This window comes from Schistocerca serialis, chromosome 1 (assembly GCF_023864345.2).
Source record: "Schistocerca serialis cubense isolate TAMUIC-IGC-003099 chromosome 1, iqSchSeri2.2, whole genome shotgun sequence".
Lineage (NCBI taxonomy): Eukaryota > Metazoa > Arthropoda > Insecta > Orthoptera > Acrididae > Schistocerca > Schistocerca serialis.
This window is the reverse complement of record NC_064638.1, coordinates 531,369,138-531,394,804: the sequence shown is the minus strand read 5'-3', so window position 1 is coordinate 531,394,804 and position 25,667 is coordinate 531,369,138. Positions and strand designations below refer to the sequence as shown.

Genomic DNA, 25,667 nt, shown 5'->3' with positions numbered 1-25,667 from the left:
GCTATGCCAGCAGTTGCATAGCTAATTGTAGGGTCACCCAAGTCAAACATTTCTCGGTGGAGGGACCGGAAAATGAATGTCACACAACCTACTTAAGGAAGGGCTGTGTTTTTCCGGGAAGCTCCAGCAACAGTGGTTGGATAAAGGCACAGCGACCCTGGGTTTCCCAAGATGGGGCTGGCCAGCACCACCAAACCTCTTCCTCCATAAATTCTGGACCTAATTCAGGGACCATCGTTAGGCTCACCAGTGGAATGTTGTGTTTTTTGGAGTGCAGGACTACTGTCTGTACAGGAAGGATGAGGTTACTGGAGACAGGGCTAAATGTGGAATGGCTGTTTTTCTCAATGATAGATGACACTCTTCACCTTTTCCTATTACCATGGCATTACAAGCAGCTGCAGTGGAAGTTCTCATACCAGTTAAGATCACAGTGTGTTCTTTACATCTTTTGCCTCACCTTCACGTACTGGGCAGTGAGGAAGGTTACACCCTGAAACCGTTCAGAAGGCATTAACAACGGAATTGGTACATACCACTTCACACCATCAGGAGCCCACTAAGCTGTCCTCTCTATCCATGCAACCAACTCATCTCATAAGTAAGGACAACTCTTAAAAAAAGTCATTCAAAATCGAAGAAAGTGGCAGCAAAATCATTGGATTGGTAAGCACTCTCACTTTCTGATTGCAGATACTGATTTCCACGTGGAGGAACTAGAGTGCTGGGCACCATCTGTGTAGTGTTTCCTCTGACCTCTTGGATAAATCACCATCACCAAGGGAGAAGGACAAGAACAGCTGATGCTACTCAATGGCTCTAACAGGTCTTTCTGTATTGGAGTGAAACTTAGATGAGTACTAATTGCAGTTGGAGGAATTGTAGATCCTGGTCCAGAAAAGATTGTTCATCATCTGCTTACAAGAAACTCATTTTAAATTCTTCGTCACATCTGCATTAAAGGACTACCACCTCCAGAGGTAGGATGATGATACTGGAGACAGGGCAAAGGGTGGAATGGCTGCTTTCATCAAAGAGAGATGACACTCCTCACCAATACAGCAAGTTGCTGTGGAAGTTCTCACACCAGTTAAGATAAGAGTGTATTCTTTACATTTCCCACCTCGTGATCTGTTGGATGCAGATGCACTGACAGAGCTCTTTCAGGCACTCCATGCTCATTGCTATTCATGGATGACCTCAGTGCACACAATGTGCTATGGGGCTTAGCTACCACTTGCTGCAGGGGTCAAATTATCGAGCACCTCATCCGGTTAGTGTGTATCTGCTGTTTGACCTCTGCTTAGATGACATAATTTTCTACAGTTATAGGGTCATCTTCACTCAGTGACATCTGTTTTTGCTCCCCAGCTTCTACAGACTCAGTTCAGTGGGAAGCGGCCACAAATTTCCAGTCCAGTGACCACTTTGTGGTCTAGGTCCAACTGCTGACTTCGATGGAGATAGTCAGGAGACCACAAAGAGGGATGCTTCAAAGGATAGATTGGTCACAGTACAGTCAACATGCCACCTTCAAACAGCAGGAGGTGATAAAGCCTGTTACCTGCACAATCCAATGAGATGCCACCATTTGCATTCCCCAGTCTGGCAACCACCTCAGGTGACAGCATGCTTTTTGGTGGAATAAAGAATGATGCTCAGCCATCAAAACCAGACACACAACTACGCAGCTATTCGAACACCATCCTACTACAGAAAACGTGTGCCTTCGGATCAGTAAGAGCACAAGTGAGATTAGTGATAAGAGAATGGAAGGGGAACTCTGAGAAGGAAGTCTTGATGTCCATTAATCATTTCGCTTCCACTACACAAGTTTGGGACTCAGATTGATTTCAGACAAGGGCAGTACACCTCATTTCAATCAGACATGTTTTGGTGGACAGTGCCCTGTCACTTGGAAGGAAGCACTATTAATTCCCTTATGGAAACCAGGCAAGAAATATGCCAGCCCTAGTAGTTGTCGGAATGTATCCCTTATCACCTGAATAAGACAGACATTAGAGCGCAAGTTCAGTATCTGCCTCATGTGGCTCCTCTAATGCTGAGATCACCTTTGCTTCTAATAGTGTGGTTTCATCTGTTGCTGTTCTGCCCTTTACAACTTAATTCTTCTGGAGACTGAGATACAGAAGTCTTCCTTACAGTGCAATCATTTAGTCACTATGTTTTTCAATCTTGAAAAAGTATAAGAAACCACTTGGAGATAAAACATCCTTCACCAACTTCATGAATGGGGACCTTGTGGATGTATGTCACTCCTTAGTCAGTCAGTTCTCAAAGAAAACCACTTTTACTTTCTCCCTGAGGTAGTGTACTAAGCACCACACTGTTCGCAGTTGCTATCAATGGCATTTCCTCTGCAGTGAGGAGCCCAGTTAGAAGGTCTTTGTTTGTGGATAACTTCATGACCTTCTACTCCTCCAGTTGTACAGTGTCCACGAGGCAACTTCAGCTGACCATAAGAAGGCTGTAAACGAGGCCCAGCAAAACTAGTTTTAGGTTCTCACTTGAGAACACTGCTTGTGTCAACTTCAACCATGCTCATCATAGTTTTCACCCATCGTAGCTCACAACGGGGGACACTGTTTTAAATTTAAGGGCAGTATCTGCCTTTTGGGCCTACTATTTGACTTGAAATGAACCTGGCTCCAACAGCTGACCACATCTGTGAACAAAGGGCTTCAAATTGTTGAATATTTTGAAATGCCTCTACAGAAAGCAGGTCCTACCTCCTGTGTGTTTTTTTTACATGTGAAGTTACATAGGACCAAATTGAGGAGCAAATCTCCAAGGTCATTGAAAGTGTCAGTACATGAAATTACAGCAGATAAAAATAAAATGTTTATGAACCCAAAAAAAGTCAAGCCATAAGTTTGCTTAAACCCAATCAACAATTCAACAAGAATCAGCTTATTTTTCAAGGATCTCCTTGACAGAATAGGAGTGACCTATGAGGAAACTATTCATTTTTGATCTGAAAGCGCGTGCATTACTGCTAGGATTTTTGAATTATTGTGGTAGCTTATTGAAATGGATGAAGCGTTATATTGCACACCTCTCTGCACAAGAGTTAAAGAAGTCCGATCCAAATGCAGGATTGATTTCTGCCAAGTATTAACTGAGTGAAAAAGATATGAACAGCGGTATGACTTTTTTAAATGGCTCCCTGTATTTTTTATTCGTTAATTCATTTCCTTTCCTAAAGACCTATTCAAATATGTATCACAATGTACCATTCACTGAAACGCAACATTATTAATTACATAACACAACATTGATTTTGAGCCCAGGATCACAAACTCGTCCACTTTCTGGAGTTGTCAGAAAGCAAATGAAAACAAAGTAAAAACATAACACAAAATTGTCTTTGACTCTCCTGTACCATTGCCCAGGAGTAGAACATTCAAAGGTGCTTAAAGTGGTGACCCTGGACACCAATAAACTGGTGCACATGTTGAATGAAAGAATTATATACTGCTTCCAGTGTTGCCTGCTGAAGGGAATTACAAGCAAGCACAATACATTCCTGCATGTCCTCTGGAGTTGGAATATCACAATAGACAACGTCTTTAATGCATCCCCAAAGAAAAAAAGTCCAGAGGATTTAAGTCACGAGACCTAGCAAGTCAAGTAACTGTTCCTCCTCGACCAATTCACCTGGCAGGATACCTTCAGTTCAGAACACGACATGCGTGCAAGGCATTATGTGCTGGACATCCATTGTGTTGATACCACATAAGAATTCTGGTTCTTAGCGGCGCTTCATACAGAAGAGGGGGAACAATTCGTCTGAGGAAGTTGGCATATGCAGTGCCTTTTAGACTACCATTAATGAAATAAGGGCCAATAATTGTAGTACCAAGCATCCCCCATCAGACGTTAACTCTCCATTTACGCTGATGTTCCACCTGTCTAAGCCATCGTGGGTTGTCACTGGACCAATCTACATCTACATCCATACTCCACAAGCCACATGACGGTGTGTGGCAGAGGGTACCTTGAGTATCTCTATCGGTTCTCCCTTCTATTCCAGTCTCGTATTGTTCATGGATAGAATGATTGTTGGTATGCTTCTGTGTGGGCTCTAATCCCTCTGATTTTATCCTCATGATCCCTTCGCGAGGTATACGTAGGAGGGAGCAATATACTGCTTGACTCTTCGGTGAAGGTATGTTCTCGAAATTTCAACAAAAGCCCGTACCGAGCTACTGAGCGTCTCTCCTGCAGAGTCTTCCACTGGAGTTTATCTATCATCTCCGTAACGCTTCCACGATTACTAAATGATCCTGTAACGAAGTGCGCTGCTCTCTGTTGGATCTTCTCTATCTCTTCTATCAACCCTATCTGGTACGGATCCCACACTGCTGAGCAGTATTCAAGCAGTGGGCGAACAAGCGTACTGTAACCTACTTCCTTTGTTTTCGGATTGCATTTCCTTAGGATTCTTCCAATGAATCTCAGTCTGGCATCTGCTTTACCAACGATCAACTTTATATGATCATTCCATTTTAAATCACTCCTAATGCGTACTCCTAGATAATTTATGGAATTAACTGCTTCCAGTTGCTGACCTGCTATATTGTAGCTAAATGATAAGGGTTCTGTCTTTCTATGTATTCACAGCACATTACACTTGTCTACATTGAGATTCAATTTCCATTCCCAGCACCATGCGTCAATTCGCTGCAGATCCTCCTGCATTTTAGTACAATTTTCCATTGTTACAACCTCTCAGTATACCACAGCATCATCCGCAAAAAGCCACCGTGAACTTCCGATGTCATCCACAAGGTCATTTATGTATATTGTGAATAGCAACGGTCCTACGACACTCCCCTGCGGCACACCTGAAATCACTCTTACTTCGGAAGACTTCTCTCCATTGAGAATGACATGCTGCGTTCTGTTATCTAGGAACTCTTGAATCCAATCACACAATTGGTCTGATAGTCCTTATGCTCTTACTTTGTTCCCACTGTGGGGAACTGTATCGTGTATCGAACGCCTTGTGGAAGTCAAGAAACATGGCATCTACCTGTGAACCCGTGTCTATGGCCCTCTGAGTCTCGTGGACGAATAGCGCGAGCTGGGTTTCACACGACTGTCTTTTTCGAAACCCATGCTGATTCCTACAGTGTAGATTTCTAGTCTCCAGAAAAGTTATTATACTCGAACATAATACGTGTTCCAAAATTCTCCAACTGATCGACGTTAGAGATATAGGTCTATAGTTCTGCGACATCCCTTCTTGAAAACGGGGATGACCTGTGCCCTTTTCCAATCCTTTGGAACGCTACGCTCTTCTAGAGACCTACGGCACATCGCTGCAAGAAGGGGGGGCAAGTTCCTTCGTGTACTCTGTGTAAAATCGAACTGGTATCACATCAGGTCCAGCGGCCTTTCCTCTTTTGAGTGATTTTAATTGTTTCTCTATCCCTCTGTCGCCTATTTCGATATCTACCATTTTGTCATCTGTGCGACAATCTAGAGAAGGAACTACAGTGCAGTCTTCCTCTGTGAAACAGCTTTGGAAAAAGACATTTAGTGTTTCAGCCTGTAGTCTGTCATCCTCTGTTTCAGTACCATTTTGGTCACAGAGTGTCTGGACATTTTGTTTTGATCCACCTACCGCTTTGACATAAGACCAAAATTTCTTAGGATTTTCTGCCAAGTCAGTACATAGAACTATACATTTGAATTCATTGAACGCCTCTCGCATAGCCCTCCTCGCACTACATTTTGCTCCGCATAATTTTTGTTTGTCTGCAAGGCTTTGCCTATGTTTATGTTTGCTGTGAAGTTCCCTTTGCATCCGCAGTAGTTTTCTAACTTGGTTGTTGTACCACGGTGGCTCTTTTCCATCTCTTACAATCTTGCTTGGCACATACTCATCTAACGCATATTGTACGATGGTTTTGAACTTTGTCCACTAATCCTCAACGCTATCTGTACTTGAGATAAAACTTTTGTGTTGAGCTGTCAGGTACTCTGTAATCTGCTTTTTGTCACTTTTGCTAAACAGAAAAATCTTCCTACCTTTTTTAATATTTCTATTTACAGCTGAAATCATTGATGCAGTAACTGCTTTATGATCGCTGATTGCCTGTTCTGCATTAACTGTTTCAAATAGTTTGGGTCTGTTTGTCACCAGGAGGTCTACTATGTTATCGCCACGAGTCGGTTCTCTGTTTAACTGCTCAAGGTAGTTTTCAGATAAAGCACTTTAAGAAATGTCACTCAGTTTTTTGTCCCTGCCACCCCTTATGAACGTTTGAGTCTCCCAGTCTATATCCGGCAAATTAAAATCTCCACTCAGAACTATAACATGGTGGGGAAATCTACTCGAAATATTTTCCAAATTATCCTTCAGATGCTCAGCCACAACAGCTACTGAGCCAGGGGGTCTATAGAGACATCCAATTACCATGTCTGAGCCTGCTTTAACCGTGACCTTTACCCAAATTATTTCACATTTCGGACGTTCCTTGTCTTTACCTGTCCTTTGTTTGAGAAGGAACATTCATCAGTAAATAGAACATTGGAGAAGAAGTTCGGGTTGGTGAGGATTTGCTGCTGTGCCCACTTACAGAACTGTACACGATTCTGAAAATCATTCCCATGCAATTCTTGATGTAGGTGTACATGTTAAGGATGGAACCAGTGACATGTAAGAATACCATGTACACTGGTTTTAGGAATGCCAATCTTGTGTTAAAGTTGTCGTGTGCTCACATGTGGATTCATAGCAATGGAAACGAGAACAGTAACTTTAGCAGCTTTGTCTGTGCAAGTGCTACAACAATTGCATTGTCGTGGGTTGAAACTTCCCGTTTCCTGAAGCATCGCAACAAGACGAGAAAAAATCTGTTGGGAAGGTGGATTATTGTCAGGATATCACTCTCTCTACATTTCCACTGCCTGCGTAGCATTTCGCCTACCTTCAGCGACAACAATAAAATAAACATTATGTTGATGCAGTTTGTAGGAAGAACAGCCTTTACTGTATGCCTACTCTACACAACAGTATTTAAAAGGACTAAACTACTGTACTAAATGTACTCGTACATAAGAAATTAGTATTGCAATTACTGTTCTGCTAACTTATATTCCCCATAGATGAGTAGCAGTTCTACCTTATCTTCATTGGTGTGCATTCTGCTCGCACAACTCTTCAACTGACGATGTTTGATGGAATGATGGGTGTGCATTCTCCTTATGTTTACATTTGTCCTCTGTCAATGTCAGCACGTGGATGTGTTCCATTACTCCAAGTACCTGCACTAAGCGCTGCGAGTGTCAATGTCAATGTTGTGTTATGTGATTAATAACGTTGTGTTTCATTGAATGGTACAGTGTGATACATTTTTGAATAGGTCTTTAGGAGAGGAAATGAATTACCGAATAAAAAATACAGGGTGCCATTTCAAAAAGTCGTACTGCTGTTCATATCTTTGTAAAAAAACAAAGCCACAACGAAAGCAATCGTGCTGATTGATGTCCCTCTGACAGCTAAAGAGCATTTGCTTGAAAAATTTTGTATTTTGCATCTGCACAAACAGTTGTTTATGGTGGTAAAGATAAATGAGACACCCTGTATATTGAGAGACCAATGTCAAAGTACCCAGACTCATGAACAGGGGTCGATAAGAAGTTCATGAACTTAACACTACTTATTGACCGAACCACCTGACCTGAGTCAAAAATATCCTTTTAGAATGTGAAGAATTACCCCAAAACATAATACCATATGATGCAAGCAAATGAAAATAAGCAAAGTAGACTAATTTTCGTGTGGAGCAATCACGTACTTCAGATACCGTTCGAATAGTAAAAATGGCGGCATTAAGCCTTTGAACAAGACCCTGAACATGGGCTTTCCACTACAGTTTACTATCTATCTGAACATGTAGAAATTTGAACTGTTCAGTTTCACTAATCATATGCCCATTCTGTGAAATTAAAACATCAGGTTTTGTTGAATTGTATGTTAGGAACTGTAAAAACTTGAGTCTTATTTTGATGTAGCGTTAGTTTATTTTCTACAAGCCATGAACTTAGGTCATGAACTCCACTATTTGAAACCTAGCCAATGTTGCACACAATATCCTTTACTACCAAGCTAGTGTCATCAGCAAACAGATATATTTTGAGTTACCCGTAATACTAGAGGGCATATCATTTATCTATATAAGGAACAGAAGGGGCCCCAACATTGATCCTTGGGGCACCCCCCACTTGACTGAACCCCATTCAGACCCCACAGCACAGCCATTCTCAACATTGTGAATAATGACCTTTTGCTGTCTGATGGTAAAGTAAGAGGTGAACCAATTGTGAGCTAGTCCCCATATCCCTTCCTCCCTTTTTATAAAGCGGCTTTACTACTGAGTACTTTAATCGTTCAGGAAACTGACCATTCCTAAAGGAAAAATTACAAATATGGCTAAATACAGGGCTACAATGTGCATCACAGTACTTTAATATTCTGCTAGGCTCTCCATCATATCCATGAGAGTCCTTAGTCTTCAGTGATTTAATTATTGACTCCTCCCCCTTGTCTGTATCACAGAGGAGTGTTTCAGACATCAATCTCGGAAAGGCATTTGCTGAGAGAGTGATATGATTCCCTGTAGAAACTAAATTTTTATATAATTCACCAGCACTGCTCAGAAAAGATTGTTACATATATCTGATTTATCAGTAACAGAAATATTTTTACTACGAACTGACTTTATATCATTCACCTTGTGCTGCTGACCAGATACTTCCTTCACAACTGACCATATGGTTATAATTTCATCCTGTGAATTAGCTATTCTATTTGTGTACCACATATTCTTTGCCTTCCTAATAACGTTTTTAAGCGCCTTACAGTACTGTTTGTAATGGGCTACTGTAACTTGATTGTGACTTCTTCTAACATTTTGATATAATTCCCGTGTTGCTCTACACGACATCCTTATCCCACTAGTCAACCACCCATGCTCCCTTTTATTGCTGTAGCCCGTTTGGTATGTTGTAATGGAAAGCAACTCTCAAAGAGCATGAGAAATGCATTAGGGAAAGCATATTTGTCATCTATGTTATCGGCACTATAAAAATCCTGCCACTCTTGTTACCTGACAAGGTTTAAAAAACTGTCTATTGCTTTTGGATTAACTTTCCTAATTATATGTGACATTTGTTTGAGTACAAAAGCATTTTAGTGATAAAAATTGTGCATTATGGTATGAAAGGCCGTTCACACTTTTACTAACAGAATGCCCATCTAGTAATGTAGAATGAACAAAAATATTTTCTATGGCTGTGCTACTGTTCCCCTGCACCCTAGTTGGAAAAAAAACACAATCTGCATCAGATCATATGGATTTAGGAAATCTACCAACATCCTTTTTCTTGCAACATCATATACAAAATTAATATTGAAGTCACCACATATAACTAGTTTCTGCTACTTCCTATAAAGTAAATCAAGAACCCTCACTAGTTTGAACAGAAATGCTCTGAAGTCAGAGTTAGGGGACCTACAAACAACAACAATTAGAAGTTCAGTTACACTGCGTTCAACTGTCTGTGCACAACATTCAAATATCTGTTGAGTGCAGTGCCATGATACGTCTATGGACTCAAATGGAATACTGGTTTGTACGTACATGGCCACTCCCCCACCCCTCAAGGAACTCCTTGGAAAACAGCCAGCTAATCTGTATCCTGGTAAAGGAAGTCTCTGAATCGCCAATTTATTTAAGTGGTGCTCCAATATATCAGTAATTTCAAGTCAGCATCTATAAGCAGTTCACTAACTTTATCTCGAATAACGCTTATATTTTGATGAAATACGCTAATTCCTTCTCTACTTGGAAACATGACGTCCTCTGAAGGTGAGCCCTTAGGTAGAGGGACTTCCTCTAAGCAACTATACTTATCAACTGACTTCAATCTAAAAATGGTGCAGCTCTAACACCAACTACTACTGCAATGTGAGATAATTCTGGTGAAATTTGTACAGAGGTGCAAACCGTGTTCAGAAAGGATAGATTAAATAAAGTACATGGTGGTGTGTTTGTGCCTGTTAGTAGTAGTTTATCTTGCAGTGACGTTGAAATTGATAGTTCCTGCAAATTACTATAGGTGAGGTTATACTCAACAATCATACCAAAATAATAATTGGTCCCTTCTACCAATCCCCCAACTCAGATGATATAATAGCTGAACGGTTCAAAGAAAACGTGAATCTAATTACAAATAAGTACCCCACTCATACTGCTATAATTGGTGGAGACTTCAATCTACCCTCGATTTGTTGGCAAAAATACATGTTCAAAGCCAGTGGTAGACAGAAAAAATCTTCTGAAATTGTACTAAATGCTTTCTCTGAAAATTACTTTGAACAATTAGTTCATGAGCCCACACAAATTGTAAATGGTTGCAAAAACACACTTGACCTCGTAGCCCCAAATAATCCTGATCTAATAGACAGCGTCATGACAGATACAGGGATTAGTGAGCACAAGATCATTGTAGCGAGGCTCGAAATCATATCAACCAAAACCTCTAAAAATAAATGCAAAATATATCTATTTAAAACAGCAGATCAAAATTCGCTTGATGCCTTCCTAAGAGAATGTCTCCATTCCTTCCAAGCTAATTATAGAAGTGTAGACCAGATATGGCTCAAATTCAAAGATACAGTATTGACAGCAATAGGTAGATTCGTACTGCATACGTTAATAAGAGATGGAACTGACCCACCGTGGTACACAAAACACGTCAGAACACTGTTGCAGAAGCAACGAAAAAAGCATGCCAAATTCAGAAGAACGCAAAATCTCAAGACTGGCTAGGTTTCATGGAAGCTTGATATTTAGTGCGTATGTCAATGGGAGATGCTTGTAATGGTTTCCACAATTGAACATTGCCTCAAAATGTTGCAGAAAACCCAAAGAGATTCTGGTCATATGTAAAGTACACCAGTGGCAAGAAACAGTCAATACCGTCGCTTCGCGATAGCGATGGAAGTATTACCGATACTAAGGCAGAGTTACTAAATACAGTTTTCCGTAATTCCTTCATGAAAGAAGATGAAGTAAATATTCCAGAATTCGAAACCAGAACAGCTGTTAGCATGAGTGACATAAAAGTAGATATCTTAGGTGTTGCGAAACAACTCAGATCACTAAGAAAGGCAAGTCTTCCGGTCCAAATGGTGTACCAGTCAGGTTCCTTTCAGAGTATGCAGACACAATGACACCTTTCTTAGCAATCATATACAACCACTCACTTGACAAAAGGTCTGTTCCCAAAGACTGGAAAGTAGCACAGGTCACACCAATATTCAAGAAAGGAAATAGGAGTAACCCATTGAATTGCAGACTCATATCATTGACCTCAATTTGCAGTAGGATTTTGGAGCATATACTGTACTCGAACATTATGAATCACCTTGAAGAAAATGGCTTATTGGTGCATAACCAACACGGATTCAGAAAATATCGTTCTTGTGCAACACAGCTAGCTCTTTACTCCCATGAAGTAATGAGTGCTGTCGACAAGGGATCTCAGATCAATTCCATAGTCCTAGATTTCCAGAAGGCTTTTTATACCGTTCCTCACAAGCGACTATTAATCAAATTGCGTGCATATGGAGTGTCGTCTCCGTTGTGTGACTGGATTTGTGATTTCCTCCCAGAGAGGCCACAGTTCATAGCGATAGATGGTAAATCATTGCGTAGAAAGAAGTGATATCTGGTGTTCCGCAAGGTAGTGTCATAGGCCGTCTGCTGTTCCTGATTAACATAAATGATCTAGGTCATAATCTGAGCAGCCTCCTTAGATTGTTTGCAGATGACGCTGTAATTTACCGTCTAGTAAAATCATCAGACGATCAATTCCAATTACAAAATTATCTGGAGAGAATTTCTGTTTGGTGTGAAAAATGGCAATTGGCACTAAACAAAGAAAAGTGCGAGGTCTTTCACATGGGTACTAAAAGATACCCGATAAATCTTGGGTATATGATAAATCACACAAATTTAAGGGCTGTCAATTCAGCTAAATACCTAGGAATTACAATTACGAGCAACTTAAATTGGAAAGACCACATAGATAATGTTGTGGGGAAGGCGAAACAAAGACTGCGCTTTGTTGGCAGAACACTTAGAAGATGCGACCAACCCACTAAAGAGACAGCCTACATTACACTTATCTGTCTTCTGCTGGAGTATTGCCTCGCGGTGTGGGATCCTTACCAGGTAGGACTGACGGCGGGCATTGAAAAAATGCAAAGAAGGGCAGCTCGTTTCGTGTTATCGTGCAATAGGGGTGAGAGTGTCACTAATATGATAACGCGAGGTGGGGCGGCAGTCACTGAAACAAAGGCAGTTTTCTTTGCGGCGAGATCTATTTACGAAATTTCAATCACCAACTTTCTCTTCTAAATGCAAAAATATTTTGTTGACGCCCACCTACATTGGGAGTAATGATCATCATAATAAAATAAGAGAAATCAGAGCTTGAATGGAAAGATTTAAGTGTTCCTTTTTGGGATAAGTGCTACTGACTGTCTTACAGATGTTGTACCTCAAAATACACAACCAGGGACAGAACAAATTGCCACCTTCACATCTTCATAGGCCTCAAGTGCTTGTAAGCTTCAAGCAGCGCAAGAAATGTACCTTCCAGAACAGTTTACAAATAAATTATGATGAGTGATGAGTAGTTGTATAACATTATGATGGCCCTGGAGTGGTTTCACGGGCATCACAGTACACAGTTTCTCATATGTTTTGACTTGCTCAGTACGCTACAAGGGACTCGTCAAATGTAAGTCATCGACCAGAGATTCAGTTCATCCATAACACCTTACTGCCGCTCCAAAACCATAGTAAGGAGGTGGTATTTTGCTGGATATCTGAACACACGGGAATACAGAGAAGTGACATAGGCAACAAAGCAGCCAAAGAAGCCTGTTGGGATGGTATTGTATGCCAATGTGTTGTCCTCTTGCACGCAATCATCTCTCATTGTGTGGTGGATGAATCGTGCATTGGTAGGGGACTGAATGGATGGAGGCGGCAGACAAGAAACTGCGGTCACTCAGATTGATGACACGGGCAGGGCAGACAGACTTCATGCCGGCCGCACCTATGATAAGAGGTGCTGCTCACAAAACTGCACATATAACATAGTTGCCTCTTCCAACAGGAGCCACGACCACTCTGTGAAATTTGTGGGTGCCACATTCGGTATTTTGGCTGTGTGTGCCTTATATATTGGCATCAGGGCAGGCCTCAGTTTGGCTGGAAATCAGCCAACTGTCCTCACTGACACCAGTGTCACACATTTTGTTTTTGAGATGATGTGAACTTTTGGGCCTCCTCCCTGAATAGCTGGGGAGGAAGGACTTCAGTGCATTATAAACAACGCCACCTATGGGGACAACATTCATCTGCATCCTCCCCTCGCCCACAAGAGAATGACATGGTAAATTCTTTGTAAGGGCACTGATGATGCTGTTGAGTGCTCCACATCCAAAAGCACCACCACCATCCATCCATCATGGCTCCCTGCCTGAATCATTTCTTTATCTCAGATCTTTCACTCTTACTGTGTTTTTCTACCTGTTACTGTTCCACCTCCCCCCTCCTCTTTTTCTCCCAGCACATCTATGTTAAAACATGTGCAGCAACTCACTGCTTACTCCATTCCAGCGTGATAGGTCTTAATGCTCACTTGTCCTGTTCTTCCCTCTACCCACTTCCTAACTCACTGCTCCCCTCTGTTCCAGCACCAACCCACCCCCTCTGTGATCACTACTTACAAGCATTAGCTGAAAGCATCTGAATATGAAAGTGGTGTGTGTCTGCGTGTGCGCGCGCGTGCGTGTGCGTTTTACCCTTCATGGTTGTGATTCATTGTCTATTTACTGTCAGCTCATCGTAAATGATCCGAGATCATTTTCTGTTTCTCAAGCTTTTTAACAAGTTTTCATTAGATTGCTTTCATTTCTGCCTAACCATTTGATACCCAGCATGGTGTCAGATAGTATCAGAAGACATTTCATAGGGTATACATGCAAAAGGGGATGGCTGAAAAGGGGGTTGGGGGGGTTGGCGGTCAGAGATGGTAGTGAGAGGGAGGGTGGGGGGGTGAGATGGATGGTGGTGGTGGTGGTGGTGGTGGTGGTGGTGGTGGGGATGTGTTATATATGTATGTGAGGGCGAAGCTGCAGGTATTAAACAAAAAATCTTTTTAAAAATTCATATAAAATGATTTTGCTTGTTTTATTGTTCTATTTTGTAGGATAATAACAGTTAAACAGATATTATCAGGTGAAAAAACACTGAAATAAACCTGAAATTTAACGTTTCTCTCTTATAATCTTGTCAACATTTTTAAAATCCATCGAAATATTTCAGACTCGAGACAAAAAAGCAGAAAAAGTTATTAAATATTAGTATATTTTGAATATACCAAGTTTTTAAATTGAACTAAAAATATTTAATAATTTCTCCTAGCCCCATATAGATTCATAACCCCATACAGATAGTCCTTAAAATTTATTATTGTGAAATTTTAGTTGTTGTGAAAATATTTGTAACATATCTAATGCAAGAATAGTTCATTTCCATACTATTATCTATTGTAACCTGAAGTTTCGGAACTATCTGTAATGGGTTAGGAAGTTGACTGGGGCTAGGAGAAATTATTTTATACTTTGTTTTCTGATTTTAAAATATGATACATCAAAAATATACCTTTATTTAAATAATTATTAATACAATACATTGAAGATAAAGATGTTCTACAGATACATAGAATAATACATCTGTGTTACGCTGTCACTTTACAAGCACTATAAATCACGAACACACGTGTCAGTAATTTTGTGAATGTTCCAATTAATGCTTTCAGGTACAAGATTCCGCCACGCCCTCCTGGACAGCGTACTGAACCTGAAAATAATGGGGTATGTATTTGTTAGTCACAATAATTCCACATTTCATGATGTGTAGCACTAATTTGTAGAAGATATTGCCTTTCTGTACACAGTTTACACAGCATTAATTGTTTGAGTATTACAATTCGTTTATATTGTCATTTCTTTCTGTCTTCTTTGTCAGAACTTTGGAAGACTTTTTTTTAAATAAACTTTTGAACTGAGAAGTAATAGCTTCTATAACATATAGAACTGACATTAAACCTTACATCTCACTGACCACTAGATGTTCCCAATGCTTACATTTTGGACACGTCATTCCACTGCATGGCAGATCGAAAATCAGGAAACTGTGGATGACCATTTCACAAAGGTTATCATCGTGAACATCCACATTTGTGTGTAAATAGTATGGAACTCCATGATCCACATTCATTGATTTGCCCAGAATTTAAAAAGAAAAGAAAGTACAAGAATATAAAATGATTGAACCCCTGACATATACTGAGGCAAGGAAAAAATATGAACAAATGCATCTAGTGAGCATGATGACACAGCTATCACTCAGCCTTCCTCAACTTTTTTGAAACCAAATCTAACATGTGCTACAAGCTAAAGAAGAAGGAGACAGAACAAAAAATTATTAGGAGGAGAGATCTCCGCCCTTCTTGACGACCAATGTTACAGACCCAGCAGGAGCCTCCAAGCAGATACAGCAGGAGACACTTCATATACCTCAAACAGCACAATAGAGAAAGCTCCAATCCACCCATTCTTCCTCCCAAAATGTAGCAGATGTACACTCAGATATTCAACAGTGGTTAAGACAGAGTAAGACATTGGGACAAGGAACTGCCCGGTCAGCTTCTTACTCGGACCTGCAAACTTGAAAATCTACAAAAAAAGAAACAGGTGCAAGAGAAAACAAAAGAAAAAGATCAAGCCAGAGAAGTAACTCATCGGTCGTGTCAAAATCAGAACTCTCCTTGACAGCAGATGAACCTATAGACATTACCCTAACCACACAGGATGCATTAGGAAACTTAGCAGATCATCATATTATCACCTTCATCTTCACTCACCACGCTGTGACCCTTATCAGGGGTTTTACAATGGAATATGATTGTCATTTCTGAACACCTACTTCTTGATTCATGTTCAGATTAGATTAGATTAGATTCAGTTTTCGTTCCATAGACCCAAAAATGAGATGATTCTCATGGGTGTGGAACATGTCAGAAAGTATAACATAAAAAACATAAAGCATTTGAATATAATACTTACTATCCTGATCATTTGTCAGGAGATTTTCAAAACAGGTGAATACATTACAGTGAACGGAAACTGCTAATATTTACAGAATTAATACACTGTCATAATGAAACATGGTTACACACTCTCAATAAATTTACCACACACAAAATACCTGATCTTGACTGTTGTGACCAAGAGCTGTCAGAAAAAGTTTTACTTAAGCTGGTTTAACAGTCCCTGTTAAGATATTCATCTGTAGAGTACAAAGAGTTGTCTATCAAAAAGTCTTTCAAACTCTGTTTAAACCAAGCTTTAGCTGAAACCAAGTTTTTAATGGTTGCTGGAAATGTATTGAAAAATTGTGTTCCTGAATATTGGACGCCGTTTTAGACCAAGGTGAGTGAGTTTAGATCTGAATGTAGATTTTTCTTATTCCTAGTATTGATACTATGTATTGAGCTGTTGGTTGGAAATAGAGATATATTACTTGCAACAAATTTCATTAAGGAATAAGTATACAGAGAATCAGTGGTTAGAATACAGTTCCTTGAACAGTTTTGTACAAGATGTTTTCATGAATTTACACCACAAATGATTATTATTACTCGCTTTTGCACTCTAAAAACTTTTGCTCGGTTTGATGAGTTGTAACCCCAGAATATGATTCCGTGTGACATAATAGAATGAAAGTAAGCAAAGTATGCAAACTTCTGCGTATTTATATCTCCTATATCTGACAGCATTATCACTGCAAAAACAGACTTGTTTAGGCACGTCGAGAGTTCTATGGTATGCCCTTTCCAACTGAATTTATTATCGAGGTGTAATCCCAGAAATTTAACACTATCGACCTTTTGATCTGCATGTCTTCATATGTTATACACATGCTGGAAGGAGATCTCTTACAGGTTCTAAATTGCATGTAGTGCATCTTTTCAAAGTTTAATGACAGTGAATTAGCTTTATACCATTTATTAACGTCAGTGTAAATTTGAATAGCAGCTATTTCTAAATCTGCATTTGACTTGTTACTTATTGCAATGTTTGTATCATCTAAAAACAAAAAAACTTAGCATCTGGCAATGTAACATACAAGAGGGAGTGAGTGTACACATGAAAAAACAACGGACCCAAGATGGAACCTTGAGGAACACCACATGTAATTAATTTCCAGTGAGATGAAGTCTGATTACTTAATGAACGGGTATTTTGCAATGACACCCTTTGTTTGCTATTAGTTAGGTGAGACTCAAAACCATTTTGCAGAATTGCCAGTGACACCATAGTATTCTATTTTGCTTAAGAGAATGCTGTGATTCACATGTCAAAGGGTTTTGACAGGTTACAGAAAATGCCTGTAGCCTTTAATTTGTTGTCCAATCAGTTACGTGTGATGGTTGGAACTTAAATAGTGGCAACTATTTATTCACAACCGATACAAAAGATTTACTTGTTGGCACCTGTTACTGTCTTTCAAAGTATCACCAGCTGTGTGTGGAAGGCATAGTATACCGTTAGCAGAGCCTGTTCTGTTCATGGTGCGAATGAAACAGTCTACTGCCTGTCAAATCTCTGGAACAGTTCTGAAGCGAATGCCACGAAGTGGTTCCTTCATCTACGGAATCAAATCAAAGTCACAGGGACTTAAGTCCGATGAGTATGGTGGATTGTACAGTACTTCCCAGTCCCATCAACCGAACAGAGCAACCACAGCTTGCGCTGCATGCACTCGTGCAAAATGATGGGTGGGTTGCGCAGAAAGTGTCGCCGCTTCTTTTGCAAAGTTGGTCGCAGGTGATGCTCCAAAAACGAACAGTAATATTGTGCATTGGCGGTCTGCCGTGGAGGAATGTAACGCATTACGATAACACCATCACAGTCATCCACGAGAATCACCATAACTTTAGACCGCTCCATTCGCACCATCAACAGAACAGGCTCTGCTAACGGTATACCACACCTTCCACATCGCTGGCAACGGGTTCTACACAAAGCTGGTGGCCACTTTGAAGGACAGTAACAGGTGCAAACCTGTAACTCTTTTTGTATCGGTTGTGTATAAGTAGTTGCCAATATTTTAAGTTCCAACCATCGTACATTCTCACTGTAAGTGTAAATAGCTTTCTCTGTGTCGGAACCCTTAAGAAACCGAAACTGTAACTTGGACAGTATATTACTTGCAGTCAGAAGCTTAAGGAGAAGCTTGAACACAGCCTTTCCAAATATTTTTGAAAAAGTCGGCAAAAGTGAAATTGGCCGATAGTTTGATGGTATCTCTTTATCCCCCTTCTTGTGAAGAGGCTTAACCACAGCATATTTTAGTCTGTCCGGAAATGTTATGCTGATAAGAGATTGATTACACAAATAACTTTAGACAGAACTCAACTATCATGAGCACTCTTTGATTAACTACATTGATATGTTAATGTACCCACTAGAATACTTACATTTTAAGGATTTTTTGATGAATGCAGACTAACCATGTAGTTTTCCTTACCGAGGACTTCTCCATTGCAATTATATATGTGCTGGAAATCATAAGATTCTCATCTATTTTTAACTTTCTAGCAATTAATAGAAAGCTCTTCATATTCAATATGATTACATTGCTCTGCCAAATACAGTGAGATAACACTTCATAAGAAAGTGAATTCATGCATGGACAATGACATTAAGAAGCTCTGTAAGCTAATTAATAGAAAAATACCTTCACTGTGAGACCATCATTCATCAGTTCGTTAGACTGAGATGATGTCATCACAGCTATAGAACATACAAAAATAAATAGTAGTGGTAGTTAAGAACACATTTTTACCTTCACAAATTAAAATTAGTTTAAACTTTGGAAGCTAAAAATAGTCTGTTTGTAGTGTTTTTGCTAAGTAATATTTCATATTATTCCATTTCGAAATGTCTTTAACCATGACATAGTCCTAATGTTACTTAATCATTGCCTTTCAATTACCCACAAAGAATCAATAACACTGATTGTTGCAGTGTACCTGATCTTAGAGTATTTCGATCAAAGTTATACGAACATTGCCAAAATGTAACCATCTCTTCAATATAAATTTAAGTTTGTGAAGTATGTTATAGTCTCAATGTTTCGTCTACAATGTGCGGGTCAAAATGATCTGGAAGTGTCAAAACACACGTGCGTCAGTGGCAGGTGGTAGGAGAGGCTTGTGGCCTTGAGTAGCGTTCTGCCCACCCTATCAGCAGCTGTGGACGCAGTTGGATCCTAGTCAGAGGTGAGTGAGTGTTTATTATTAACAAATAATGAAAGAAATAATGAACTGGGTCAATTGCATGTTGTATCATATGTTGTACTAGTTTTTTTATAGCCAATTTCTTTTTTATAATATTATGTGAGTGAATCTTTGGTTTTCCTTTATTTTACATTTTTAAACCCATCTGAATTGTTTCAGCTATGGCGAACAGCACACATTTCCTACCCAATGAAGAAATTCTACAAGAATTCAAAAGATTTACCAGTGCTAATTTTGATGACGTGGAACACTTTCCTGAAGAATTATCTAACACTGACGATAAAAATAATGTGACACAAAAAGACGTCAATGAACAAGGATGCCTTTGAAGTCCTTGCAGAAGACAACATTATATTGAAGCATCATTTTTTACTCCACAAGATTATTCAACCTTAACATCAGAAGCGTATGAGCAGAGCTGAAACTTGATGCTGGGGGAGCCACTGTGATGATTATTCCCTGGTCATGTTGGTCTGATGGGAAATGAAGCTGCTGACACTGCTGCCAAGGCTGCAGTCCTCTCGTACCTCGGCCCACTAGTTCTTCCATTTCCTCCAGTGATGAGTGTGTTGCTGTCTGTTAGCAGGTGGTGGCACTTCGGCATCACCACTGGTCTTCCCTTCATGGGGAAAAAGCTCCAGGGAATTAAACCTCTCCCAGTGGCTTGGATGATAACCTCTGAGCCCTCTCGCTGTGAGATCATTTAGTTAGGTTGCGTATCGGGCACTCTCTTTTTTAATGATCACCATTTGTTAAGTGGTGATCCCCCACCATGTTGTGTTCATTGCTGTCAACCTTTGAAGATTCACCATTTCATTATGGAATCCCCCCCTGTTGTATGTTTTCCATCTAAGTTATTGGCTGTTTTAGCAAACGAAGTTCGGTCTGTTGACTGCATGTTACTTTTTTATCTCTTGTAGCAATATGGCGAAGGACATTTAATCTTTAGTTCATGACCTCCATTGTCTCTTTCTCCAAGTCCCTATTTTTAGCTGTATTTCCTTCTGTCGATTGGGCTTAACATGTAACCGTTTTTAGCGCCTTTTTTGTTTTTGTGTTCTATGGTTCTGACATAGGCGCATATGACAATAGTTGTTTTTGCACCCTAAAACAAAAGAAAACTTCATGTTGGGCAAAGAAGAAAACTATCTGTACTGATGTCACTCTTTTACCATCCAGAAAAGTCAGATCCCATCAAGGAACATCATTACCCGCTTACCTAGTGCCAAAGGAGATGCTCAGAACCTGGTAGGTGAGTTAAATTGTTATCCTTATTCATAAACCAAGCCATTAGTGTTCAGTTTGCTAATGGACAAATTGAACGCAGTGAAGCTTAATACAAGTCTGACCAGTGGTATATGGGAACCACAGGTGCCACTAAATTGAAATCATTGCTTGGCCTTCTGTTTTTTAATGGTGTTATGAGGAATTCAATCTAGTGTGTGCCAATTTTGTGATCATTTATGTTGAAAAACAGATTTGTGTTCCTAATTTGCTGCCTAAGATTTGACTCAAAAGCATCCCAAGCAGAATGAAAAAAGGAAAATGAAAAATGTGCAGCATTTCTGGAATTTCGGGAGTTGTTCAACCAAAATTGTTCTGTATATTATACTGCTGCAGAATATGTGACAATGAAATAATTCCCAGTCTCGGGGTTAAATGCCTCTTCAAGATGCACATTCCAGCAAAACCTGACATATACGGGATGAAAATTGTATCGATCTGTGATGAAAGAAGCGCCACCTTCTGTTTCGTATCCCATAAATAAGGAAAGGAACAATAACTTGACAAAGTTTATCACCTACCCAATACGTTCTTCTGCTGAGACAACCTCTCCATCTTCCAAATTGAAGTGTCACTTGTGACAATTGGTTTTCATCTCTTAATCTCTAGAACTTTATGATGAGCTCTGTAAATGCAAGATCACCATGGTTGGTACACTGTGAAAAAAAAAGTATGAAATTCCTCCAGGACTCATTGCAACCAAAGGCGTATCATTGGGAACTTGTATGTTTTATTTAGCAGCTTGTAAGGATGTTAGTTTTGTACCACCAGAAAAGAAAGTGATTCTACTATCATTGATACACACTACTAGAACTGTGAACACAGACACCAAAAACATGATATCGTTAAAATTTACAACTGCACAGAAGGTGGAGTTCATGTTTTCAACAAGTTGTGTCATAGCTATCCAACAAAAAGAGTTGCTAGAAGATGGCCAGTGCACTATTTCTACAGGGTTACTGGATGCTGCAGAAATAAATGCCTTCATACTGCATCGGATAAATATTGCATGACACAAATTAGCCGATCCAGTTTTATGAATTCGTTGACATACACATTGCTTTACCCCTCATGAAACCTGTGGGTAACCAGTGAAAGGCACCCAGAAATGTACAAACTTAAATAAGAGGAGTTCTGGGGATTCCAGAGCCTGCTGAAACTGCCCCTCCCCCACCCATCGGAGCTGGAAAGAGATAATGTCAGTGCACAAACGAGAGAAAAACACACAATTCCTGTGAGTCATGTGGCTTGCCAGTTTGTAGTCTACATGATAAATTAATTGGCTATGCTTTCGGTTTGAACCAGAGTAAGTGTTCGAAGACTGAAGAATATATCACTTACCTAATCTAGTTGTACCTAGTCATTTACATATGTTGACATAGTTGTTAAGTAATGTTTGCTTTCTTCGTAATGTATTTTTGCTTATGTCTTTATGTTACACAGTTGTTACTTTTTTCTTTGTGATTCTGTGTATCATTTGTAAATTTACATTATTTATTTTGAATTTTATAAGATTGTATAATTTTAGACTAAGTTTTCACGTAGTTTTCAAAAATATTTCATAAGAGGTGGAAACTTTTTTTTTCCAAAAAGATTTTGGGTTTTCAACATTTTTTTTTTTTTGACTTGCATTTTATAGTATGTTTTTTGGCATTTATTTCTTAACAATTGGAACTTGTCTCTCCAAAACATTTAATAAAGTTGTATATTAAAAATGTGTACTTAATTGTTTCGTAAAATGTTGAAAACGACAATTACCTAAAAAACGAGTTGGGTTAAAAAGACGCAACATTGTCCTGGAGTTTCATGTTGTTGACTGAAGGTTAGAATGTTTTGATCATGCACTTTTTTGCATTGCCTCTGTTTCTCTCTGTACTCTATGTGATCAAAAGTATCCAGACACATCTAAAAATGTACTTTTTCATATCGGATGCATTGTGATGCCACCTACTGCCAGGTACTCCACATCAGTGACCTCAGCAGTCATTAGACATCATGAGAGAGCACAATGGGGCACTCTGCGTAACTCACTGACTTTGAAAGTGTTCAGATAATTGAGTATTACTTGTCATATGTCTGTACGCAAGATTTCCACACTCCTAAACTTCCCTAGGTCCACTGTTTCCGATGTAATAGTGAAGTGGAAATGTGAAGGGACTCGTACAACACAAATGTGTACAGGCTGACCTCATCTGTTGGCTGACAGAGACTGCCGACAGTTGAAGAGCGTCGTAATGTGTAATAGACAGACATGTATCCAGACCATCACACAGGAATTCCAAAATGCATCGGGATCCACTGCAAGTACTATGACAGTTAAGCGGCAGGTGAGAAAACTTGGACCCCCCCCTGCGGGTCTGGGGGGTAAGAATAGGCCCGCGGTATTCCTGTCTGTCATAAGAGGCGACTAAAAGGAGTCTCCAGTGTTTCAGCTTTTCTGTGGTGGTCCCCTCTCAGGTTTGGCCTCCACCTTTTCCAAATTTCTGTTGATAGTGTGTGCTAGTTGGGGAAGGACACCTTACATGGTGTTTTTTGTTTGTCCCTCATGCACCAAGGTCTTGCATGCTACTTATGTCATGTACGGGGCTTTGCACCCAACATTTTACGGGTTGCCTACTTCTCGTCTCCTGCGCTGTCCCACCCTTTGTGCCCACGACAATTCTGGTCCATTTCAGCACCCAAAATCCAGTGCGGTAGCCAGTCCGTCCTGGTGGGGTTGTTATGTACTCTCTTGGTGGTAGCCCCCTGACAACACAGGGATCGCACTACTGATGCCAGAGGTGAGACCTCCCTGTGTATGCCAGGGAGTAGGTGCCCATCCTTTCTGAGGTACCAGGACTCCCAGGCCATATTGCCAGGTGGCCCTTGCTGATGCTGGGTGGTGCCCATGGGTAGAGCCGCTGGTCGAAGTGGGTGGCATCAAGGTGGTTGACCCACAATGAAATGGGTTAAATTGAATCACGCTGGTGGTTGCTCGGCCCCAGCAATCTCAGAGTGAGTAAGGAATGATTTCGATGTTGCGACCTATGATTCCCGATCGTTGCCCTCCCAGGCCACACCTTGGGAGGACTGTAGGGCGACCAGGTCTCGCGAGCCGTATTTGCCTCAGTACCTAGTTTGCAGCAGGACTGATGAAGCGATCTTTCAGGCAGCGAAGCCACAGTTTTTTGTCGGCCATCTAGAAGATAGGTTTGGGGAAGTAGCGGCGTTGTCCAAAATGCGCAGCGGGTCGATTTTGATCCAAACGGCCTCTCCAGCCCAGTCGTGGGCGTTGCTCACCTGTGACAAGCTGGGTGGCATCCCTGTCTCGATTATACCCCATTAAAGCCTTAACATGGTCCAGGATATTATTTTCCATCAAGACCTTCTTTTCCAGTCGGATGAGGAGCTACGCGCCAACTTAGAGCGATGGGTGTCCACTTCGTGCGGTGCGGTGCGTGCCTAGGGAACCCAAAGACAACAGGGTTGCTACCAGTGCCTTCATCTTGGTTTCTGAGGGTGGCTCTTTACCTGAAAAGGTCAAGGTGATGGTTTACCGTTGTGACGTGAAACGATACATCCCTCCTCCTGTGCGGTGCTTCAAGTGCTGGAAGTTTGGCCACACGTCATCTCGCTGTACCACCAGCGCCATATGCAGGGATTACACGCGGGCGCTCCTTGTGTGCCTCCTCCCACTTGGGTCAGTTGTGGGAAGCACCATTCCTCCTGCTCGCCTGACTGCCCTGTTCTCCATAAGGAGCTGCAAATAATGGAGATAAAAACCCTGGACGGGCTCATCTATCAAGATGCAAAGAGGAAATACAAATGACTTCATCCTGTTCCAATGACTACATCATATACTGTGACTGTGACTTCATTGCCCCTGTTGGCGACAGCTGTCCCTGCATTTGTTAAACCTCCAGTGGGCCCTCAGGGTAAGAAGGAAGAGTTTCAGGTTGCCTCTGTGCCACCTGTTACTACCAGCTCTGTGTCTGAGGATGATTTGCAGATTTTGGCGTCCCCCGATGACCTCAATCTCCCCTGTGCCTCAGATGCAATTGTTCTCGATTCAGACTCTCCTGGGTGGCAGTAGATGACACAGTGGTGTAATCTGCCTCATCGGTCCCTTCACGACTTTTTCAGTCGCGGACAATCTCATTCTCCAGTGGAATTGCAGCGGTTTTTCCACCACCTTGCTGAGCTCCAACAATTTATCAGCCTTCACCCATTCTTCAGCATTGTTCTCGAGGAAACTTGGTGTCCAGTGATTTGAACCCTGCCCTCTGTGACTATCGTGGTTATTATGAGAATCGGGCAGCTTATGCGAGGATATCTGGTGGAGTCTGCATCTACGTCCGTAACTCTCTTTACAGTGAGTGTGTACCTCTTCAAACACCTTTAGAGGCTGTCGCTATTCGGGTGTGGACACCTCAGGCTGTTAGGGTTTGCAGTATCTATCTTCCACCGGATGGTGATGTCCCACAGCATGTATTGGCTGTGCTGATAGCCCAATTGCCACCACCTTTTCTGTTACTGGGCAACTTTAATGCCCATAACCCTTTGTGGCGTGGATTGGTGGCAACAGACAGAGGCACAGTTGTTGAACAAGTGTTGGCACAGCTCGACCTTTCTCTCTTAAATAACGGTGCCTCAACACATTTCAGTGTGACGTGTGGCATGCACTCAGCCATCAACCTTATGGTCTGCAGCTGTGGGCTTCTACCATTTGTCCAAAGGAGTGTGGATGACGACTTGTGCGGTAGTGACCACTTTCTGATCTTTCTGTCACTACCACAGCAACGCTCTTTTGGGTACCTCCCTAGATGGGCATTGAATAAGGCTGATTGGGACACGTTCGCCTCCATTGCCACTACTGAGCCTCTTTCTCATGATGCCATTGATGTAGTGGTTCACGCAACAAC

General features: G+C 40.9%; 1 protein-coding gene across 2 annotated transcripts in view; it reads left to right on the top strand.

Moving 5' to 3' along the window:
- The window catches only part of LOC126474981 (E3 ubiquitin-protein ligase RNF185-like), a 66,857-nt gene that overhangs the window by 10,466 nt on the left and 30,724 nt on the right, over window positions 1–25,667 (top strand). For both annotated transcript variants that reach the window (XM_050102528.1, XM_050102518.1), the window contains one exon: window positions 14,935–14,989. In XM_050102528.1, the coding sequence (XP_049958485.1) occupies window positions 14,935–14,989 (55 nt within the window). The remainder of the gene's footprint in view (window positions 1–14,934; window positions 14,990–25,667) is intronic.